The sequence below is a fragment of the Saccopteryx bilineata genome, chromosome 1, assembly GCF_036850765.1.
Source record: "Saccopteryx bilineata isolate mSacBil1 chromosome 1, mSacBil1_pri_phased_curated, whole genome shotgun sequence".
NCBI classification, from domain to species: Eukaryota; Metazoa; Chordata; class Mammalia; order Chiroptera; family Emballonuridae; genus Saccopteryx; species Saccopteryx bilineata.
The window spans coordinates 134,790,695-134,814,856 of NC_089490.1; the positions used below are offsets into that span (position 1 = coordinate 134,790,695).

Sequence of the window (24,162 nt, forward strand, 5' to 3'; positions counted from 1 at the left end):
TAGTCCTCTTTTGTGACTGGCCTTAAGTTGTTTCATTGTAAGCATTCAATAACTATGGGACACACGACGATTTCTGGCTACCTGTGGCAGTGCTGTTAAATGAGCAGAGGGCGAAGGTCTAATTAAACGAGGTTTTAGCATCTTACACAAACCTCCAACAAAACTTGAAAATACTCATTTTAGAAAATGGCCACACAGAAAAGGCTCAAAATGTTGTGTTTTTGTTCATTGACATGATGGTCTATTAAATCAATAGATGAATAAAGTACTGTATTCCTTGATGGCTGAATAAAAATATAAACAAAATAAACATGATCTGTGATGGCGAGAGGATTACACATGATAAAATAAAAATGCTTATATTTAATTAATCCTGACACGATATATTAAAATAGCATACTCCTAAGAGTAAAGCAAGTGAAAGAAGACTAGTAGTAAAGGACACATGAGCCAAAGATTTTGTTCATCCACTCAGGTGTTATTTTTTTCACAGGCTATAAAATAAAGTGAAAGTGGAATTAACCTGTTACCTGTGCTTTTACAATTCTGGCTTGACTCTGAATATTATAGCAGTGCATTTTAAGGTGTTTTGGTCAAAAGCTAATTTCTTTTGTTTTTCAAAAAGCAGAGCTAAGCAACAGCTTCATGACCCTTGAAAATGCAATAAAGATCAAGTCATAGAAAGCAGGCAAATTCCCTAAGTACATCTCTTTACCTGTTAGCTGGACAGGTGCAAATATAGGAAGGATAATGACTAATGGAAAGCAAACTATATATGGATGCACAGGTGAAAAGATACAGGAATCCTGGTGTGTTTAGATTTCTTGATTCTTGCCCTGGCAGGTAGCATCATAGTGAAGGAGATCTTCTTTTGATTCACTCACTGATTTAAAGATAAAAAGTTTGGAAGCCATGATTAGCATAAATTATAAAATATTATGCGATCATGGTAATAAACATTTATAGCATTTAAATAATACTATCAACCCTTCTGAGACACAATATCATTTGCACCGTTTTACAGATGAGAAAACTACATAACTTGGCTTAAAGTCCATTTTGGGTGTGACTAAGAAAAGAATTGAAGGTTCCTGAGTCCACATTCAATTTTCTTTCCATATTACTAAATTGCCAATCTGGCAATCATGGGGCATGCCCACCTATCATTCCAAGCCCCTAAAGTGTTGAATGGATATTTTTTGAGATGCTATGCTCCAGTCTCTGTGACAGAATTAGGAGATGGACACAATTTTCAGAATTCCTTGCAGACTGGTTCCCAGAAGGATTTCAGTAAGCCATGGTAAATGGCACCTTGTAACTAAGGGAGTGACACTCCTTGCCTATGACCTTGCCAGTTTCTTTCTGAAAAAGTAATAGTTGATGAGGACTGTTGATTATTCTTATAATCTCTATCTAGGTTCAGTTTCAGAAAAGATACAGGAAAGAAGGGTAGGAATAACTTCCCCCCTATAATTTATCCTGAGTCTTTTCCCCCTTTATGATTTTGTTGTTATTATTACCACTTTAAGATTTAGAGACTATTTTTTTCACTGAAAATAAAATACCATATTCAGAACAATTGGGTTCCCTTGCCCAACTCATATAAGATTGCATAAAACACAAAAATAATTTGTGGATTATAGTTTTCTGAGATGCTTTAAGAGGAATAAAATCTTTTCCACCCATTTCCCCATCCTCCTTCTCTCTGGAAGCCATCAGTTTGTGTCTATATTTATGAGTCTGTTTCCATTTTGTTTTGTTTGATGAAAGGAGAATGAAATGTACAAACTTCCAGTTATAAGTCACAGGACATAATGTACAACACAGGGACGATAATCAACAATATCACAATAACTATGTAGAATGACAAACTAGACTTATTGTGGTGATCACATTGTCAAGTATATGAACACTGAATCACTATGTTGCACATCTGAAACTCATACTATTGTATGTCAACTATACTTTAATAAAAACTAAAACAAAATTTTAAAACAAGAATAAAATCATCAAATTTTTAATGTGTTCTTAAAGGTTACTGATTTCCTGACTACCTTGCAAATTACAACCAGCAGCACTTAACCAAGAATAAAATTTGCTCATCAATCAGGGATTATTTAAATGGTAGGAAGTAGAACCCTGGGTGTCTTAAAACTTTTTGAAGTTATTTTTAAGATAACAATGTATGTTTTCAGAGTGTAATTGTGAGAATTTCAGAATTATTTAAAGAGGACTGAATGGTGGTCTCTAAAAAAAGATACACATATCCCTTAATGCCCAGAACCTGTGAATGTAACCTTATTGGATACAGTGTCTTTGTAGATGTAATTAAGTTAAGGATTCTGAGATGAGATCTTCTTGGATTATTTGGGTGGGTCCTAAATACAATGATGAGTGTTATTATAAGAAATAAAAGAGAAGAGGAAAAGGTAATCTGACCATAGAAGCAGACAGTGGAGTGACACAGCCCAAGGCAAGGAAGGAAAGAGGCAGGAAGGATTTTCCTGTAGAGCCTTTTGTGAGCACACTGCTCCATCCACACCTTGAGATCAGACTTCTAACCTCTCAAACTGTGACAGAATAAATTATTTTAAGCCACCAAAGGGAAAAAAAAGACTTTTCAATAGTTATCATATGATCCATATATACCTCTTATGGGTGTCTATCCAAAAAAAACTAAAAAAAACATTTTTTTGTAAAGATATATGCACCCCTACGTTCATCGCAGCACTATTCACAGTGGCCAAAACATGAAGCCAACCAAAGTGTCCCTCGATAGAGGGCTGGATAAAGGAGATGTGGTACATATATACAATAGAATAGTACTCAGCCATAAGAAATGATGACATAGTGACATTTACGACACCTAAGATGGACCTTGAGAACATTATACTGAGTGAAATAAGTAAATCAGAAAAAGCTAAGAACCATATGATTTCACTCATATGTGAGATATAAAACAAACTCATAGACACAGACAAGAGTGGTTACTAGAGAGAATGGGTGAGGTTATTGAAGAGTAAAGGGGGCAAAATAAACGGTAATGGAAGATTATTTGATTTCACGTGGTGGGCACACAATGCAAGATACAGATTATGTATCATATAAATGTACACTCAAAACTTATATGATCTTATTAACCAATTTCACCACAATAAATTTAATTAAAAATAAAATAAAATAAAGTAAAACAAACTTATCTTAGCTAACATTAAGTTCATCAATACCTAACATACATTCACAATGATGGTTCTTTCTGAAACTGAGTCATTTTTTTAAATGTAAAATAAATTGTGTTTTGATGTATTATAGAACTCAACTCAGTGTCACACCTTTCTCAAATATGAAATAAAAATGAGAAGACATTGAGAACAAAGACAATAAAGGTCTTACATCCTGTGTTTCAGAGTCTCTTCTCTGCAGTCAGCATCAGGTTTCAGTTTGCAGGTGGTGGCCTCGCAGCAGGTGTTGGCACACTCCTTTAAAGCACACACACGGGGAGAGCAAGGTCAGCAATTTTCCCTATAGAATTCTGGCACAGGTTGGCAATAAACTTTCACTTTTTAAACTAAATTATTCTGCTATACCAGGTACAAAGGACGTGGCCAAGAAAAATGAATAATAATAAAGAATTAAGAGTAATGAAAACTACCTCTTAAAGAGATAAAATTTGAATTATCCAAGAATCACCCCAAATAAATTTGTCCTAGATTATACTGTGTAAATTAATATAAAACTTCAAAAAGGAATATCTCTGGCCTGGCTGGTGGCTCAGTGAATAGAACATTAGCCTTGTGTGCAGACATTCCAGGTTTGATCCCCAGTGGGGCACACAGGAAAAAGAACCATCTGCTTCTCTCCCTCCATCTCCCCATTCTTTCCCTCTTCCTCTCCTGCAGCTAGTGGCTTGATTGGTTCAAGCCTGGCCCTGCACGCTGAAGATATCTTGGTTGAAACCCATCGGCCTCAGGCACTTAAAATAGCTCAGTACTGATAAGGCGCAAGTAGGAGTATGCCTCACAATTTCCCCTCCTCTCATCAAAAAAATAAAATAAAATAAAATTATATATATATACATATATATATATATATCAGACAAACTAAAGATAAAATTTATTTTTCTTTTAAGTAAGAAAAGGGAGATAGAGAGGCAGTTTCCCACATATTCCCCAACTAGGATCCATTGGGTAACCCTCCTGCCTGGGGCCGATGCTCGAATCATCTGAGCTATTTTTATCCTCAGCACTGGGCTTGACATTCAAGTCACTGGCTGTGGGAAAAGAAGAGAGAGAGAGAGAAGAAGAAGAGAGAGAGAGAGAAGCAGACAGTTGCTTCTCCTATGTGCCCTGACCAGGGATGAACCCTGGACATCCATACACTGGGCAGACATTCTATCCACTGAGGCCACTCACCAGGGCCGAAAAAAAGTTTTTTAAAAATTCAATTTGTTTTACCAAGATTGTATAATTCTAATAATGAGAACTGGTAATGAATACACACACACATGCACACACATACTATTCTCATTTATGCAAAATCTTGAATAAAATATTAATAAAACACCATTTTATTAGTATAATAACTCTCCATTACAACTATGAAGAGGGTTTTTTTTCACCAAATACAAAAATGTCTCAACTGTACAGAATAAAGTATTATAATTCATCACATTAAGAGACTGAGGGAAGAAACAACTATTATTGCAATAGCAAAATTAGTTGATAATATTTCAGTTGCCATTATTGAATTATTTAGGCTTACATAAGTAAACTATGAAAAGCATTATGTATCATCATGATGAAGAAAATCTATCTGATAAATAGTAAAAAATATATCCAATAAAATTTTATATAAAGAATAAGACAAGGATTAGTTATAGTTTATGTTTTTTGTTGTTTCATTTTCTTTTGGTTAGCAAGAGAGAGAGCTAGAGACAGAGACAGAGAGAGGGCCAGGTAGAGACAGACAGAAAGGAGAGAGATGAGAAGCATCAATTCTTCATTGCAGCTCCTTAATTGTTCATTGATTGCATTCTCATATGTGCCGTGATTGGGGGTGGGGGGCTTCAGCTGAGCTAGTGACCCCTGCTCAAGCCAGCGACCTATGGGCTCAAACCAGCATCCATGGGGTCATGTCTGTGAACCCATGCTCAAGCCAGTGACCTCAGGGTTTCCGACCTGGGTCATCTGCGTCCCAGGCCAACGCTCTATCCACTGTACCACCACCTGGTCAGGTTATAGTTTATGTTTTTTATGGAAATTAATGTTATGAAACAAGAAAAAGATATGAAAGTATAATAATTAGATAGTATAAATCACATTTTCATTATTTGTATGTGATAAAATTCTTGACCTGGAATAAAACAGGATCAACTATAAACATATTGGGTGAATCACTAAGAGAACTGTTTAAAATAATCAGATCACATAAAAGGTAATAATAAGCCTGACCAAGTGGTGGTACAGTGGATAGAGCATCAGATTGGGATACAGACGACCCATGTTTTAAACCCTGAGGTAACCAGCTTGAGCACTGGCTCACCAATTTGAGCGCGGGATCGTTGGCTTGAGCATGGGATTATGGACATGACCCCATGGTCGCTGGCTTGAGCCCAAAGTCACTGGTTTGAGCAAGGGATCACTGGCTCAGCTGTAGACAACCCCCCCCCCATCAAGGCACATATGAGAAAGCAATGAATGAACAACTAAGGAGCCGCAACAAAGAATTGATGCTTCTCATTTCTCTTCCTTCCTTCTTGTATGTCCCTATTTGCCCCTCTCTCTGTCTTTCTCTCTGTCTCTTTTGCTAAGAAAATAATAATAATAATAATAATAATAATAAATTAGAATTTAAAATAAAAAAGAAAATACATATTCTAATAGCAAAAAATAAAAATTACTTCAGAATAAACCGTCAAAATATGCCAGAATTACATGAAAAATTCTATATAACTTCCCTGAGAAAATTTCAAGGCAAATTGTCTTTTAAGACAATATTTAATATTGTAAAAATGCCATTGGCCTTCAGAGTGAAATATGAATTTAATGTATTTAAATCTGAAACTCATTTGTATTTGTGGACAAACTGACAAAAAAATACCAGGTTATATGGGAAAATAAACATTAAATAATTGCTATGGAAATTCTGCACATATATATGCATATATATAAATGAAGAGAGTTACTATTAAAGATATTAAAATGCATTGTATAGTTACACTAAGATAGCATGATGCTTGTGTTATGATATTTAGACATATAGAGTGATTACTTTTAAAACCTAGAAATTACTCAAATATGCACATAAAAAAATCAAATGGCACATCCAATCATGGGAAACTGGATTCCCTGCTAGAGGATACTATGAAAATATATATAGGATGCATGCCATCTGCCTGCAAAAATTAGAAGTAGCCAGGATTATGAACAACATTAATCATTTCTACCTGAAAACCATATGGCAGTGTAGGCAAACTCGAATCTAACTTATTTTTAAAATATTAAATCATTTAAAAAATTTTATTATCTCATTATAAATATTAAAATATTTGCCATATTCTGGGGGTTTTTTTTGTTTGTTTTTGACAGAGACCATGAGAGAGACAGTGAGAGGGACAGATAGGGACAGACAGGAAGGGAGAGAGATGAGAAGCATCAATTCTTCATTGTGGCACTTTAGTTGTTCATTGATTGCTTTCTCATATGTGCCTTGACCGCAGTGGGGAAGGGGCTCCAGCAGAGTGAGTGTCCCTTTGCTCAGCAACCTTCGGCTCAAGCTGGCAAGCCTTGCTCAAACCAGATGAGCCCGCACTCAAGCTAAAAATCTTGGGGTCTCAAACCTGGGTACTCCGCATCCCAGATCAACACTCTACCGACTGCGCCACCACCTGGTCAGGCTTGCCATATTCTTTATAAATAATTAAGTTGCACCATGTAATCTTCTAATATACTTCAACAGCTTAAAATTGCTGAATAAATGAACTGAAGCCCAGAGAGAGTTTGTGTCTTCCCCTTTTGAACAGAGCCTCTAAAAGCAATGGAGCCATCTCAAGTTCCAAGGGAACTTAGTAGTTCCAAGGGAACTAAGCTTTCCTGAGTCTCATTGCTTCTTCTCTAATTTGGGATCATAGCAAAACTTATTTTATAGGTTTGTTGTGAGTAATAAAAGAGATGATGTATATATAAGTGCATTTTGTAGACTGACACATAGAAAATGTCTTCAAATATTAACTCACTGTTTTAGTCTTAAAAGTAAAAGGTTATGAAGAAAACAGAATGCTCCCTTTTAGAAACTTAATATGGGACTGCTACTGAACATTCTATCAGAGACATTCTACACTGTTGATAATGTGAAGGCATCATATTTTATAAATATTAGCAGACTTGTAGTTATCTTAGATTCTTAATGTTAATAACCCATTTTCTACAAGTTTATGTTCTTTTACCTTTTTCTCTCAGTTTTATTTACTGCCTGGTTTAGAAATTGGCTGGATGAGAGAAAGCCAACTCTAGAAGAGTACTTGAGATCTTAATTGTGATTGTTCAACAAATGATCAACTGCAACTTTATGTGACATAAGATTTCTGACTAATATATTTTGGAAAGCTTATGACTGACATATTGTAGTTAATGATGTACGGTACTTTTTTACATTGAACTTCATACAATCATGTCATAACTATATCCGGGCTTTTGAAATGCCCTTCTAAAGGTGCCTAAAAATCAGTACTGAAAACATAAGTGCAAGTCTGTTTTTACTATGATGCCAAGCTTGTCTTTAGAAAGAATTTTCAAAAATCCTCACTTCCTTTTTTTTAGAAAAAGAAAAAGTAAAAAAAAAAACAAAACCCAGTTATATTGCAATCACTCTATAACAAGTTTTTGGATATTTTTGTACCTGAAGAGAGCCACAATCACATTCTTCTCCGACTTCCAGAAGCTGGTTCCCACACACTGGTTTTGTTATTATATTTCTAGGAGCCGGTGCTTGCAGTAGGCACTTTGGTTTTTGAGATAAAATGTATTTTTCAAAATGTGAGCGGCAAGATATACTGAAATCCTTTGGGAATTTTGAACTGTAACCAGAAGAAAAATCAGCAATGCAATCATGCACTGTGATACACGAAGATGAGAATCTGACTTGCCTGGAAATATTACCTGGTTTAATGGAAATTCTAAAGTTAGTATCTGTTTAGGCCTGCACTCTGTTATGTGTGGAGGGCAACAGAGCATGTGTACTGCGCTGGTTGGAAAACTGCTTTCCTAGACACCCTGCTGTAGAACTGGAAGAGTTCAAATTACTGCCTGGACTCAGTGCTGCCCTATGGGCAGGGTGATGCGCTTCACCATGTATTATCTATGACTCATTTAGCCACTGGGGGTTGAGAGGTCAATGGAAACAGTAATCCTAGTGAAAGGCAGTGATTGCAGACTCAGAGGTTCTGTGGACACCTTTCTCTTCCTCTTTCTGAGCACTTCAAGACCTACTTTTGTTCATTTTTTTTCCAAGTCATTGCAAGTGTCTGGCATCAGAAGGTAAACAATAATAACAGGAAAATGAATTGATTGACTGGCAAGGAGGATAGTTGTCAACATATTAATTAGATACATATTTTTTAGGAAATATATTATTTAAAGTTAAAATTATTTTAAATTAAAATAACACCATCACTATACTTATGCTCTATCTTAGTATATCTGGAAATCTTAAATAATGAACTCTACTAGCTGGTAAAACCTCTCATCACTGGAAGGTGAATTAATGAGATATGCAGACTTTGGTAAAAAATGCCCACCCAACTATGGAGACTACACATGAATTCTTTAAGATTTAAAAAATATATATACTTTTTCCTGTAAGGTGACCAGTTCTTACCTCAGATATTGATTCATCACACAACTCCCGGAGGGACACTTGGTATTATATGGAACATCGGGCATACCAAGGACATGACCCAACTCATGTGACATCACTCCTACAAGAGCCATGTTACTCTTTTTCTTAGCCTTCAAAAAATAGAAACATCTATTACTTCTTTTTAAGATTCAGTTAATTCTTAATTTTTGCCAATGTTTGGTAGTAAATTAATACTTTGACAAATGAAAATTATTAGTCATTAAGTTCCTTTCACTGTCATCGGTTTATTGTATGTAAAGTGTTGAATAAACATTTGTAATGATTGGCCCCTGTGAATCAACCATTAAGTCAATACCTAATAAATTTTTACTGAACTAATAATTTTTTAGTAAGCCATTATTGTATTAAGATAAATATAATTCTTCATAAGAAGTACTAACAGATACCATACTATGTACTCGAAGGCCTCAGAAAACCGTTGACTTTGGTGATGCTTGACCACATCACACCAAGGTGCACTTTTTCTGACCTCTCTGGTCATTGATACTGGGAATGACGAATCTGAAGTTGGCTCAGGCCACAGAGGGCACCTGGATTCCCTTTGTCTCCCAATCTTCCTGCTCTTACTCCCTAACAACAACTGAAGTTAAGCCTCTGGGACAGCCACTGTAAGGAAATTTTATATTCCATAATTCAAGGAATCTTTAGTGTAATGGTCTACCAGTAGTTTTATTTCTACTTTTATTTATTGAGTCAGCTAATATTCATTGTACTAACTCTATAAAAGGCATTATGCTGGTCTTCAGAGAGAATATAAAACCCAGGGAGCTTTACTATATGTTTACAAACCTCAATAACAGCAACAGAAGATGGGGAGCACAAGGACTTGGTGGCTGCCATTCCTACACGTCGACTGTTGAAGCCAATTCCACTGTGTGAAAGTTATAGGTACATTGTCACAATTTGAGTCTTTGAAACTATTAACTTTTCACCAATTATGCTTTAGATTTCCCTTGTTGCCCTACCCTTTTTATATTAACTAGGCCCCAGAACAGCTTATGCTATTCCATAGCATTATAATGACCTTAGATGGTTATCCTGCATCCAAGAACCCATGGTAGTGATCTGAGTCAGGTCTTCAGTAATCTCACAAGTGAATTGCTCATGGTAGAATTTACAGTTCTCTGACAACTGATTGGGTATATATATCGAAGCAGTAATCACTGCCAAGAAACCTATGGGATAACTATTCACTCTGCCTATCTACACCTGGCCCTGGCCAGTGTGTGCTTACCTTAGTAGCTGAGCATGGTCATGGGTCTTCATCTTCCCCAGGTTAGAACGATGCCATTTCAGAAAGTTGTCAAAGGTGACTGCAGTGTCAGATGACACCTTTATCTTATCACTGTCAGACCAGATTTCCATACCTACCAAGGCCACTTGAACATCTATGGTGTTATAAATCTGTGAAAAAATTTATTTTCTTCATATAAATATTTGAGATTTCTTTATTGTTTTAGACATTTTCCAGACCACAAATGATCAATAAAATAAATGTATCCCATTTTGAAAATAGAAATTCTAGAAGTTAACTTTGCTACAATATATGTGATTTTACCTTGATATTTACCTGTATCTGCTAAATTTCTCAAAACTGCTGACCTTAAACCACTTGTGACCCTCCAACTTCTTATTTGGTGAAGCCATAGGAAAGCCCCAGGTTTTAATGTACAAACACATGTTTACAGGAAAAATATCTTACCACATTGAGTAGGTTCATCACATCAAACACAAAACTTCTTATCAACGTGAGATTCCCCTCATACATGTTATACTGCAAAGTACAAATGCAACTATGAACACATCTTCACACTACGATGAGAAAGCTAACAGAGTATAGGACTTCATAGTGTAAGAATAATTATATATTTTAATGTAAATAAATGTCTATTTCATTTCTACCTTATATAAGATTCTGTGTTTCAACAAATTGTATTTCAAATGTAAGATTTTTTTGGGGGGGGTAAGAGAAAACTTAGGCACACCTATAAAATTTTAGTTTTTTTATTTTTATGTTGGATAAATCAAATTAATGATTTAAATGGTTTAAACCAATTCAATATTATTAAAATTTGATTATAAAATAGTATTTGCTAGTTAGAAGCACTGATTTTAGTATTTTTGTATATATAAATATAACCTGTAAAGCATATGTAGTTTTGATTCTATTTCATATTTATGTAACATAGTGAGAATCGGAAAATATTTCAATAACCCATTCATTTTTGTTTTTTATTTATTTTTGTTTTTTATTATAGTGGTTGATCTCGAGCTACCTGGTATTAAATATATTTCTAGTATCTGAGCTTTTGGCAGCTGATGGATATTCAAGGGGGTTGCCGAGTGGAAACTGCAAGACAGGGGGAAGGGACAGAACAGCAGGACAGTCTCTGTGTCTTCAGCCAGAAGAGTCTGTTGCTTGTGTTCGCTGATAATAAAACTTAAAAGTTGACTTAACTTGACAAGAAGCAACATATTGCATACTCACAAAGGCATTATCCAGCACCAAAAAGAGACCAATGTATTTCTTAGCCCGAAGAAATTCTTCTTTCTTTAAAAAGAATTAAATAAAAAACAAAAAATATTGTTAACAATTAACTTTATCCTAAGAGTTTGAAAAGCTTACAAAGAGATGTATTCTTTTTCTTCAGAGGAAATTAAATTGATGAATAAGAAAATAAATTTTAGGCTTTCCCTATACCAGTCATTGATGAGCACAACAATCTAGTATATATTGTTGCTGAGACAAGTGACATAATTGATGACCCAGGAAAGCCACACTTGCCTTGGGGCTATTGAGTGACCTAGAGGTTCGAGTGAGGCCATGTTTTCTGCCAACATTTTTTACACCACAGGTGTGATTAGTTGGGTCTGGCTCCTCCTGGTTATATGTGAAGACAGAATGTTCTTCTTGGTCTGTGTTTTTAAGAGGCTTAATCATATATGTCTGACCATGATGTGTGAAGTATCCCCTGTGAGACATAGAGACACAAATTTAGGAATTCTCTGCCACAAAGTCATATGTACTGACCAGAATGGCCTGACATCTCTTTCTCCATCCCAAACTCACATATACAGTATTTATTCATAGGCTCTAGGCTAACGTTTGTTAATTTAAGTGATAATCAGTCTTTGTCAATACTAAGACAGAGCTTGCATTATTTACATAGAAAATTGTGAACAAGAATTACTAAAATGAAGCTATCCCACGTCATTTGAAATTTACATCATGAGCTCAGTAAAATTTGTCCATAGTTTATTTATACATTTAGCAATTATTTCTTGACAGGTCTTAGAAGTGTAACAGAGAATGAAGTAAAAGAGTATGTAGATACCAAGAACCCCAGAGAAGAGAAAGAATGACGAGCAGGTTAGTCAGAGGAACAGTCTGGAATGAATAGTTTAAAGAATTCCACTTATACTCATGAAATTAATTCAGAAATATAAAGTTGAATTCATATAACAAAATATTAAAAAGCTTACTTAGCTGTTCAAAATTTTAATCTATAAAGGTATCTTATAATAAAGAAAAAAGGTTTTTGATTTCATGTAGTATGAAAATGCCAGAACAATTATGTGTATTTTATTCCATATTTCAATGACATAAAAGATATATTTGTCTCCATGCATAAAAGGTTGCAAACATGACAAAACCTTAATAATAGTGATCACACAGAGGGAAAATTTCATGAGGTTTTATTCGTGTTTTTTCATACTTTTCAAAATTTTCCTAATTAATAAGCATTACCTTTTTAAAGAGAAATACCATACACACAAACACACATACACATTTTTTTTTCTTGACAGAGACAGAAGAAGAGTCAGAGAGAGGGACAGATAGAGAGAGACAGGAAGGGAGAGAGATGAGAAACATCAATTCTTTGTTGTGACTCTAGTTGTTCATTGATTGCTTTCTCACATGTGCTTTGACTGGGAGGCTACAGCAGAGCGAGTGACCCCTTGCTCAAGCCAGCGGCCTCAGGCTCAAGCCAGTGACCATGGGGTCATGTTTATGATCCCATGCTCAAGCCAGCAACCCTGAACTCAAGCTGGTGAGCCTGTGCTCAGGCTGATGATCTCGGGGTTTTGAACCAGGGCACTCTGCGTTTCAGTCCAATGCTCTATCCACTGCACCACCACCTGGTCAGGTCACACACAATCTTTTTAGAAGTATGTTTTACTATGACGATTGAAAGTTAGAATTTTTAAGAAAATTAAACAGAATTTTTTGGGGGTAGAATAGATAGATGGAGAAATGGAGCCAGGTATCATCAAGGCCCAGAGTATAGCATCTTGTTTAAATATTGCGATGACTAACTTCTAGATTCGTAGATTGTAAAATGGTTGCAAGGATGGCATCTTATTCTTTACTTTAACCACATATATTTAGCATTTTGTAGATGGAGAAAACTTAGCCAAGATTGAATAAGACATAGAGTCCAGGAAGATTCATTCTGTGTAGTAAAATGATGCTTGATGTTTAGTATTTGGGGGAGTAGTTCTCACCTCAACCCATTACAAGTATTAATGCTGGCAGTAGAATCCTTATCATTCAGGATGTATCCTTTATAGTAGCAGTGTTCCTAAGGTTGGAGTAAAAGGAAAAAAAATAACTATAAGCATAAATGTATCACAGTTGTGGTAGAAGCTGTTATGAATATGTAAGAAAGATCTTTGAGTAGTGACTGTAACCACACCAGTTCCCAGAAAGAAAACAGTGAGAACCTCAGAGGCTTTCTGCAGTGCTCCACCAGTGACCCTGGAAACTCTCCATATTGAATGACTGGCTGTCTTTCTGGTACTAAGTGGCACCAAAGTCCAGGGAGGTTGACTCCAAGCAGGCTCATGGAGAAAGCTGGTGCTGCATCTAAGAAGTAGCCAGCTCCCAGGGAACACAGGACTCCCCAATAGTCAAAGGCGAGGGGCAACTTGTGAGAGTTTGGCTCTCTTTTGCTGAGTCCTTAAAATCTTGTGCATATCATATCAAAAATGGGTTACACGTTCTTTTAGATTCTAGAGCTTCAAGAGGGCATACTACCCCTCCTGACTCCCTAATATTACTTGGTCTCACTTGTCATATTAATTGGTGTGTTCGTGGAATTTCTTTACCATAATCAAAACCCCAGATAATTTCTTTAAAACTAGAGACTCATTGGCCCTGGCCAGTCGGCTAAGCAGTAGAGCATCAGCCCAGCGTGTGGATGTCCTGGGGGCGATTTCCACCAGGGGACACAGGAGAAGCATCCATCTGCTTCTTCACCCTACCCTCTTTCTCTCTCTCTTTTTCTCTTTCTTTCTCTTTCTTTTACTCTTCCCCTCCCATAGCCATGGCTCAAATGATTTAAGAAGTTTGGATCCGGGTGCTGAGGATGGCTCCTTGGCCTCATCTCAGGTGCTGAAATAGCTCAGTTCTGAGCAACAGAGCAACAACCTCAGATGGGCAGAGCATCAACCCCTAGTGGGATTGCTGGGTGAATCCTTGGTGGGGCGCATGCGGGAGTCTGTCTCTCTGCCTCTCCGCCTCTCACTTAATAAAAATTAAAAAAGACAAAGAGTCAGATGTTGTTGGTGACCCATACCAGCAAAATAGGGTATCACTTATGCAGAATAATCTAAAAAGCTAATGAATAACTGCCTGTTCAAAATAAACTGACTTGTTTCAGGATCTGACATTCCACCTGAATTTTCCCCCCTTTGGAAGAAACTTCGTTATCATAAACATCTTCTCACAGAAGACTTGGAAATGGCACATTAAAGTATTAGCCACCACACTTGAGCATGAGTTAATTTATCAGATACTTTCCTTGGAGGTCAATATTAGCAAAAATCCAGATATTCAGGACATGAAAGTATTCATGTGAGTAGGAAATAAACAGCTACTTTGTGTCAGAAGTCTTATCTGAATTGTTGTGTTTTTTTTTAGAGACATACATGTTTAAGATGCAAAGGATGATCTTCCTTTGGCCTTGATTTTCTATGTCTGACATCTTGGATTTAGCATTATTTGTAATGTGGAGGTTTCACCAGATATAAAATTATATTAATTAAATATTTGCTATTCCATGGCTCACCTTAGGATAAATGCATGTATCTTCAGAAAATAATACATAGTGTCATAATATTTCAAGTAATGATAAAGGAGAATATTTCTAACCTATTGATAGGTGGTCTAGGAGAAAAGTAGACTTTTGATTGCTTCAAAAAATGCAACAGTTGGAAGCTTTCTAGTCCTCCTACCTTTTAAAAACGTTATGATTTTTTTCATCAGTTACCTCATTGGATAGATAAACACCTTGCTTTGAAGTTCTTCAAAGCTTTTAAAGCTATTGTTGGACTTATACATTTTTTACCATATCTGGAGTTAAGATCCGCAGTCTCCAGAAGATGAGATCCCAGCAGCAAGAAGTTCTTACTATGCCCCTGGTAGGTCTGCAGTTTTGGGACATAGGGGTGCTTTCTTTCATAGGTGGCTTTGGGACGCCATCATGCTTTCCGGAGCAGAGATGGAAATGCTGACTGCCATTGCCACATGCTCCTCTTTGGGACAGTGTAAGACTTGCCAAAATGGCAGGGATGAGGGGGTTGGCTGAGGCCTCACATGCATGGACTGATTTCCTGGACTATGATCGGAGTGAGCACTGGCTCCTTTGTTGGATGGACTTATGGATTTTGGACAATGTGAAATACCCTGATGGGGGTGGGGGCGGCTTTGCTGGAAGCACTCCCCTGCCCCGGGAAACTTTTCCTATGGCTAGAAAGAAGTCCGAGGACATTTTGCACTTTTGGCAATGTGCTCAGAGACTGGTGAAATGTACCTTTGTAATTGTTGAAATTGTATAATTTGTCATGTTGTTGTAATTTGTGTAATGTGCCTAATTTCCTTGTGCAGGAATACCTGTGCTTTAGATTGTGAAGTAAGCAAAAGGGGTGGAATGTTGGTTGGGTGGGTTTGTGGGTATGATGTATATGTTTGCTTGCTTGTGGTTTTCATTGGGTGTGGGGGGTGAGCTGTAAGCAGGCAGGGTCATTATACTCTAAGGCTTAGTTGTAAGACTAAGCCTGTCCCCCCTAAGTGACTTTGTATCAGAGACTTCCTTGTTTGTATATTGGATTAAAGGTTTTTATTTCTACATTAATATATATATCAATATATATATATATATTGTACCATAAATTGCAGGTCCCAAGAAGGTCCCAGAAGGCCCTCAGAACCTACCGTGTTCCCAGGAACTGTGGTGGTCTCCACTCCGCGAGGGGAGTAGTAGGTTTCAGAGTAGTTTGGCTCCAGCAGAAGCCTACGGAGAGCAGAGATTCCATGGCACCCTCACTGGGGTAACAGAGGCTGATATCCCTGATACTCCTCCAGCACTAAAAGAATAAGAACATCTCCCACGAGAAAGAGTTGGCATTCCAACCCATTGATCTTTTTCCAGTATTAGGGTCCTGCTAAAGCAGATCAAAGCCTAGCTCCACCTGTCAGAGCTGAGGCCGACGTGCCCTCTGCCACCTTTGAACTGCAGGTTCTTTGTGCTCAAGGTGGGCTATTTGGGGGTCCTTGGACAAAAGACACATCCTTCACGGGGTCTCTGAAGGGTGCTGGGTCACAAATAGGCACACAAGCCCACTGCATTCTGAAAGGGTTTTGCTGACTGCTGAAGAGCTCGGTGGTGCCCCATCCCTGGGTTCTGTCTCAGGGCTGAGTGCCCTGAATGAGCCTTGGACATATGTTCTTATAAAAGTCAAGGAAAGTCCCACTAAGGTTTGAGTAAATTGGGGTAGAAACTCATTTCAGTGAATTCCAAGAAGCATCAAGGAAGTCGTTTCCTTGTGCACCTCTTTGTTTCACACTTGCCACGTGACTTCCTAGGACAGCATTGGCCCCTGAGATAACATTAGCACAAACAGAGCTGAAACATCTAAACTCAATACACTCCACGTCCTTTATCTCGTATCATACTAGAGTCCTGAGGTTTATTTCTCCACATTCTCTTAATGCAATCCAGTGATTAAACTTTCAGAAAGTGCAACTTACTTGGTTTTTTGTAGGCAGAGAATGACTTCTCCATTTAACATAATCTGATACTGAAGTTCAGGTTCATATCCTTCCTTAAAAATTTAATAATATAATAATATCAATTTATATTTCTGAGTCTAGCTAAAATAAACATTATATAATGATACATATTAATAGAAGGGTAATTGCAAATGCATGTAAGATAAAAGCAGCCCTCTTATGCTGTCATACTATGTAAAATTCAACATAAAAATTGTATACTTAGATGGATTTCTAAAATGTACAATAACTTGATAATAATACAGATTAAACTAACTCTAATCATTTGCCTTATGAAAAGTATACAGTCTTGTGTATCCTAAAAGATCAATAATGGCTTAACAATAAGGCACATATTTTTATTACATTAAAATCAAACCAAATATGGTAAAGAAAATCAACCAAAACCTACTAAGAATTAAATAAAGTAAAATATTATAAAATGAGGAAAATATTTGCAACAATGTAACAGTTAAAGAGATAATATCCTTAATAATTTTTTAAAGTCTGTTAGTTAATGAAATAATGTTGAGTTCTCCATTACAGGCAAAATAGCCAAGAAAAAGTCAGTTCAGTGGAGGAAGCAGTTGAGAGTAGGGGGAAGACATGACTTTGAGGATCTTGGCAAGGAACATATTCAAAATGGCATGCCTTTCCTGGGGCTCCTTTTATTTATTTTTTCTTCCAGGAACTTGGAGAAATGCCTAAGCAGCTTTATTCTTTCTGACCCAGTGAGGCAGTTAACTCCCTTTTTGTTGCTTAATTGTAAAAGCATTCTGAGAAATCCTATGTTCTTGCCTGGACAAAGGGGCAATATATATACATGGGCTTCAAGATTAAACCATTAGATGTTTACTGTGACATCACTTCTATTAGTACAAAGGCTGTTCATTGTCTTTTAAGGTGATTGGGAAGTGCCACAGTCATCTACAGTGCTTACCTCTTTACCATGCGTTTCTGTCTGATTGTTCTGCGTCTCTCTTCTGTGTAAAATGTGTAGTTTTTTAGGACGAACTACTTCATAGAGTTCAAACTCAGGTGTTTGCCTTATGGCTATTGCTAGAGAAAGAGAGATAATAGTGATATAAAAATATTGAAAGAATTTTGTTTTGGTTTTGGTTGGTTAGTTTGCTAAAATGGAATGAAAGACTGAATTCCTGTTGAGAAAGTGAACATTAAAAACAAGTTTCTCCTTCTACCTGCACTTTGATAACAAAGAATTTTTCTTTTGCTGCCCACTGCCCACTCCAATTCTGGAAATACATAATGATGGTGAAACTATTCCTTTTTTTTTTTTTTTTTTGTATTTTTCTGAAGCTGGAAATGGGGAGAGACAGACAGACTCCCGCATGCGCCCGACTGGGATCCACCTGGCACGCCCACCAGGGGCAACGTTCTGCCTACCAGGGGGCGATGCTCTGCCCCTCTGGGGCGTCGCTCTGTCTCGACCAGAGCCACTCTAGTGCCTGGGGCAGAGGCCAAGGAGCCATCCCCAGCGCCCAGGCCATCTTTGCTCCAATGGAGCCTCAGCTGCGAGAGGGGAAGGGGAGGGGGAGGGATGGAGAAGCAGATGGGCGCTTCTCCTGTGTGCCCTGGCCGGGAATCGAACCCAGGACTTCTGCATGCCAGGCCGACGCTCTACCACTGAGCCAACCGGCCAGGGCTCTTTTTTTAAAAAAAGATTTTATTTATTCATTTTAGAAAAAGGAGAAAGAGATAAGGGAGGAGGGGGAGCAGGAAGCATCAGCTCCTATATGTGCCTTGACCAGGCAAGCCTAAGGTTTCAAAACGGCAACCTTAGCGTTATAGGTCAACGCTTTATCCACTGCCCACTACAGGTCAGGGGAAACAATTCTTTAGATGATCTCTCAAGACATGTAAACCCTGGGCCACCATGCCCAGAAAAGGCAAGTTTTGGATGAGAACAAAGCTATGGGAGCCAGGGATTCTGCCCGTGGTAATCCAGTTTCTTCTTCCTCTATCGTCCTCTACAAAATTGTGAGATTTATCTCCTAATGTTCTCAGAGATCTCTGGTTGTTTTTTTTTTTAATGATTTTTGCTCTCTGTGGTGTAACACCTTGAACTATCCCCTCCAAAAATCAAATATTTCAGAGATAGATAATTCTTTATTCTTCAGAAAGACTTTACTAACAAGTTATTTTATTTTTTTAGTGCAACAATAAACTATTATTTTCTTTATCTCATTAACATTTGCCTTCAAGTCTTTAGATTTCACAGGAAATTAATTTTTTGTTATTCTCTGCTGAAACAATTTTAAAACATCAGAGAGCCAGAATAGAAATTGTATATAGATTAAGTGTTTCTCTTCATTCACTTAGAATTACATTACATAGACAATTTTCCATTTTGCTTGCACGCAATAGGAAGAGAACTGATATAGGAGCTGAAATATGTGCTCTTAAGTGCTAGCTAAATGACTTTGTAAAAATCACTCTACTTTCTATCAGTTTGCATACCTAAAATGAAGTAAGTGTAAAAATTGAATAGCATAAAATATGTAAAATTATTTAACACCAGACTAGGAAGTTGACAGGCACTTTTATCCACTCTTTACTTGTTCCACCATTGATACAAACATGTTCCTATTTTCATAGATAAGTGCCTGTGCTTAAAGACAGATTCTCACTCAGTGTGACAGTCAGTGTAACCTTAGGGACACCAAGCAAGTCTATACCTTGCTGATGTGGACAATCTGAAAGGAAGCAGTAAATCATAAAATCTCTTTTAGTCAAGTCCTAAAGTCCTGGTGTGATGCCACCCTAAGAAGAATTTGTTAAATACAAAAAGAGGAGATTTATAAAAAAAATTACTAAAATGTCTTTTTGAAAGAAAATATGAATCTCATTAGTGAAAAGAGCTGTGAAATTGAAATTAGAGTGAATTTTATTAATATCTAGTTCCAATTCTAGTACTAATTGATCAATTAATTTTTAATTCTGTTTAATAATGGAAATTATGTCTAAAAACTTTAATTTTATTTAAGATTCTACCTTGTTATCTACCCTAGTGCAGCATTTGAATAAATTGTGTCTTGAGAGAAAGAAATATCAATGTTACTCAATATAAGATTGAAGATGGTTAGGAAATTCTTGAATTCTGGTCTGGAAGTTAATTTTCTGCTGTTATATGGGGCTGTGTGTTTTAGAAAACATAATGATAGGACTTGTAGGATTACTGAATGAGAGATAAAATTTAAGAGACATTCTAATCAAATTATGGTGCCAATCATACCTTGACAATGAGCACAGTTGATATTGAGTAAATCTATCAAAATGCAAACAGTAGTGACCTTTGAGTCAGATGAGCATATCATTTTCTTAAGAGTACTTTAAAAATGCATTAAATAATTTGACTTTTGCAAAAAATGTCAATATATTAGTGCTTACCTTCAGGTTGTACAATGAGCCAGAGGACAGAAAACAGGACCAAGGACATGTTGGCGACTTCAGGAAGCAGAAAAGTCCTACACAGCATGAAGATGTAGTCTCCCAGCTATTTATCTCTCCCATTTCTCTTTGCAAGTTTAAAAATAAAAAATAAACCTCAAACCTTATTTGTGAGATTGGGGTGTGTTTTCTAGTGGTTTTGAGAAATTGCCAAGAAACTGCAGTTTCAAGATCATGAGAATATTGCTCACTGATGAGATGTGTTTATGTCTGTGGTTATAGCCTGTAAGGAACCACTTCTGGACAGCTTGTCCTAGTGCTCCCATAGCAGTGGGAAAGTACCAACTGAGCCTTTGGTATCCATGTACATATTTTCATAATCATCAAACTGAAGCATCACTCTTGCTCCTCAGTAACTTTACAGAAGTCGATCTACAAATTTAGAATATATGATATATATCAGTATATATATACATACATATTTTTGGAAACTGGCACAGAGTGCACAAAATGCATAGAACAAGTAACAGGCAAGATCTTACAAGCTGGCATAGTGTAATCTCTCTGCCCCTCAGTCTCCATTTTTAGGAAAACGAGATGACAATAACAATAGCTGCCTCAAGCTTCTTATAAAATTCATGTACAGTAACACACATGCATGCACATAGACACATGCAAAGATATGTGCTAATGTCATACTCTTGAAAGTGTTGGCCTCAAACAAATTATACAACATATGAAATATATTTGAATTGCACTATGAGTTCTACTGTAGAAAAATGACAATATTTTTCTGATGACAAAATAATATATTTTCATAGTCATACACATTCTCCTTCAATTTTATTATTATTTTTTATTTTTTTATTTTTTAATAAATTTTTATTAATGGTAATGGGATGACATTAATAAATCAGGGTACATATATTCAAAGAAAACATGTCTAGGTTATTTTGTCATTAAATTATGTTGTGTACCCCTCGCCCAAAGTCAGATTGTCCTCCGCCACCCTCTATCTAGTTCTCTGTGCCCCTCCCCCTCCCCCTAACTCTCTCCCTCCCTCCCTCCCATGTCCTCCCTCCCCCCACCCCTGGTAACCACCACACTCTTGTCCATGTCTCTTAGTCTCATTTTTATGTTCCACCAATGTATGGAATCATGTAGTTCTTGTTTTTTTCTGATTTACTTATTTCACTCCTTATAATGTTATCAAGATCCCACCATTTTGCTGTAAATGATCTGATGTCATCATTTCTTATGGCTGAGTAGTATTCCATAGTGTATATGTGCCACATCTTCTTTATCCAGTCTTCTATTGAAGGGCTTTTTGGTTGTTTCCATGTCTTGGCCACTGTGAACAGTGCTGCAATGAACATGGGGCTACATGTGTCTTCACGTATCAATGTTTCTGAGGTTTTGGGGTATATACCCAGTAGAGGGATTGCTGGGTCATAAGGTAGTTCTATTTGCAGTTTTTTGAGGAACCACCATACTTTCCTCCATAATGGTTGTACTACTTTACAGTCCCACCAACAGTGAATGAGGGTTCCTTTTTCTCCACAGCCTCTCCAACATTTGCTATTACCCGTCTTGTTGATAATAGCTAATCTAACAGGGGTGAGGTGGTATCTCATTGTAGTTTTGATTTGCATTTCTCTAATAACTAATGAAGCTGAGCATCTTTTCATATATCTGTTGGCCATTTGTATCTCTTCCTGGGAGAAGTGTCTGTTCATGTCCTCTTCCCATTTTTTTTATTGGATTGTTTATTTGTTTGTTGTTGAGTTTTATGAGTTCTTTGTAAATTTTGGATATTAGGCCCTTATCTGAGCTGTCGTTTGAAAATACCAGTTCCCATATAGTTGGCTGTCTGTTTATTTTGATATCAGTTTCTCTTGCTGAGCAAAAACTTTTAATTCTGATGTAGTCCCATTCATTTATCTTTGCCTTCACTTCTCTTGCCATTGGAGTCAAGTTCATAAAATGTTCTTTAAAACCCAGGTCCATGATTTTAGTACCTATGTCTTCTTCTATGTACTTTATTGTTTCAGGTCTTATATTTAGGTCTTCGATCCATTTTGAATTAATTTTAGTACACGGGGACAGGCTGTAGTCGAGTTTCATTCTTTTGCATGTGGCTTTCCAGTTTTTCCAACACCATTTGTTGAAGAGGCTTTCTTTTCTCCATTGTGTGTTGTTGGCCCCTTTATCAAAGATTATTTGACCATATATATGTGGTTTTATTTCTGGGCTTTCTATTCTGTTCCATTGGTCTGAGTGTCTATTTTTTTGCCAATACCATGCTGTTTTGATTATCGTGGCCCTATAATATAGTTTAAAGTCAGGTATTGTAATGCCCCCAGCTTCATTCTTTTTCCTTAGGATTGTTTTGGCTATTTGGGGTTTTTTATAGTTCCATATAAATCTGATGATTTTTTGTTCCATTTCTTTAAAAAATCTCATAGGGATTTTGATGGGAATTGCATTAAATTTGTATATTGCTTTGGGTAATATGGCCATTTTGATTATATTTATTCTTCCTATCCAAGAACAAGGAATATTTTTCCATCTCATTGTATCTTTTTCGATTTCCCTTAACAATGCTTTGTAATTTTCATTATATAGGTCCTTTACGTTCTTTGTTATGTTTATTCCTAGGTATTTTATTATTTTTGTTGCAATCGTGAAGGGGATTATTTTTTTGAGTTCGTTTTCTAATATTTCATTGTTGGCATATAGAAAGGCTATGGACTTTTGTATGTTAATTTTGATACCTGCGACCTTACTGTATTGGTTTATTGTTTCTAATAATCTTTTTGTGGAGTCCTTCGGGTTTTTGATGTATAGGATCATATCATCAGCAAAAAGTGATAGCTTTACTTCTTCTTTTCCGATATGGATGCCTTTTATTTCTTTGTCTTGTCTGATTGCTCTGGCCAGAACTTCTAGCACCACATTGAATAAGAGTGGAGAGAGTGGACAACCCTGTCTTGTTCCTGATTTAAGGTAGAAAGTCCTCAGTTTTATGCCGTTTAATAGGATGTTGGCTGATGGTTTATCATATATGGCCTTTATCATGTTGAGATATTTTCCTTCTATACCCATTTTGTTGAGAGTCTTAAACATAAAATTGTGTTGTATTTTATCAAAAGCCTTTTCTGCATCTATTGATAAGATCATGTGGTTTTTGTTCTTTGTTTTGTTGATATGGTGTATTACGTTAACCGTTTTGCGTATGTTGAACCATCCTTGAGATTCTGGGATGAATCCCACTTGATCATGATGTATTATTTTTTTAATATGTTGTTGTATTCGGTTTGCCAGTATTTTGTTTAGTATTTTAGCATCTGTATTCATTAGAGATATTGGTCTGTAGTTTTCTTTCTTTGTGCCATCCTTGCCAGGTTTTGGTATGAGGGTTATGTTGGCCTCATAAAATGTGTTTGGAAGTATTGCTTCTTCTTCAATTTTTTGGAAGACTTTGAATAGAATAGGAACCAAGTCTTCTTTGAATGTTTGATAGAATTCACTAGTATAACCGTCTGGGCCTGGACTTTTATTTTTGGGGAGATTTTTAATAGTTTTTTCTATTTCCTCCCTGCTGATTGGTCTGTTTAGGCTTTCTGCTTCTTCATGGCTCAGTCTTGGAAGGTTGTATTGTTCTAGGAATTTATCCATTTCTTCTAGGTTGTTGTATTTGGTGGCATATAATTTTTCATAGTATTCTACAATAATTCTTTGTATTTCTATGATGTCTGTGGTGATCTCTCCTCTTTCATTTTGGA

At 36.6% G+C, this 24,162-nt stretch overlaps 1 protein-coding gene across 1 annotated transcript; it reads right to left on the minus strand.

Annotated features, from left to right (window-relative positions):
• Nucleotides 1–343: 343 nt before the first annotated feature.
• Nucleotides 344–20,507, minus strand: ADAMDEC1 (ADAM like decysin 1). Its single transcript, XM_066253250.1, has 14 exons — nucleotides 20,378–20,507; nucleotides 17,910–18,028; nucleotides 16,949–17,022; nucleotides 16,133–16,211; nucleotides 13,423–13,499; nucleotides 11,702–11,888; nucleotides 11,405–11,467; nucleotides 10,619–10,690; nucleotides 10,151–10,320; nucleotides 9,706–9,787; nucleotides 8,875–9,005; nucleotides 7,897–8,074; nucleotides 3,394–3,479; nucleotides 344–883 (listed from the first exon to the last, which is right to left on the minus strand). Exons 1-14 carry the CDS (start codon nucleotides 20,463–20,465, stop codon nucleotides 877–879), a joined length of 1,413 nt encoding a protein of 470 aa, XP_066109347.1. The 5' UTR covers nucleotides 20,466–20,507; the 3' UTR covers nucleotides 344–876.
• Between the last annotated feature and the right edge of the window lie 3,655 nt (nucleotides 20,508–24,162).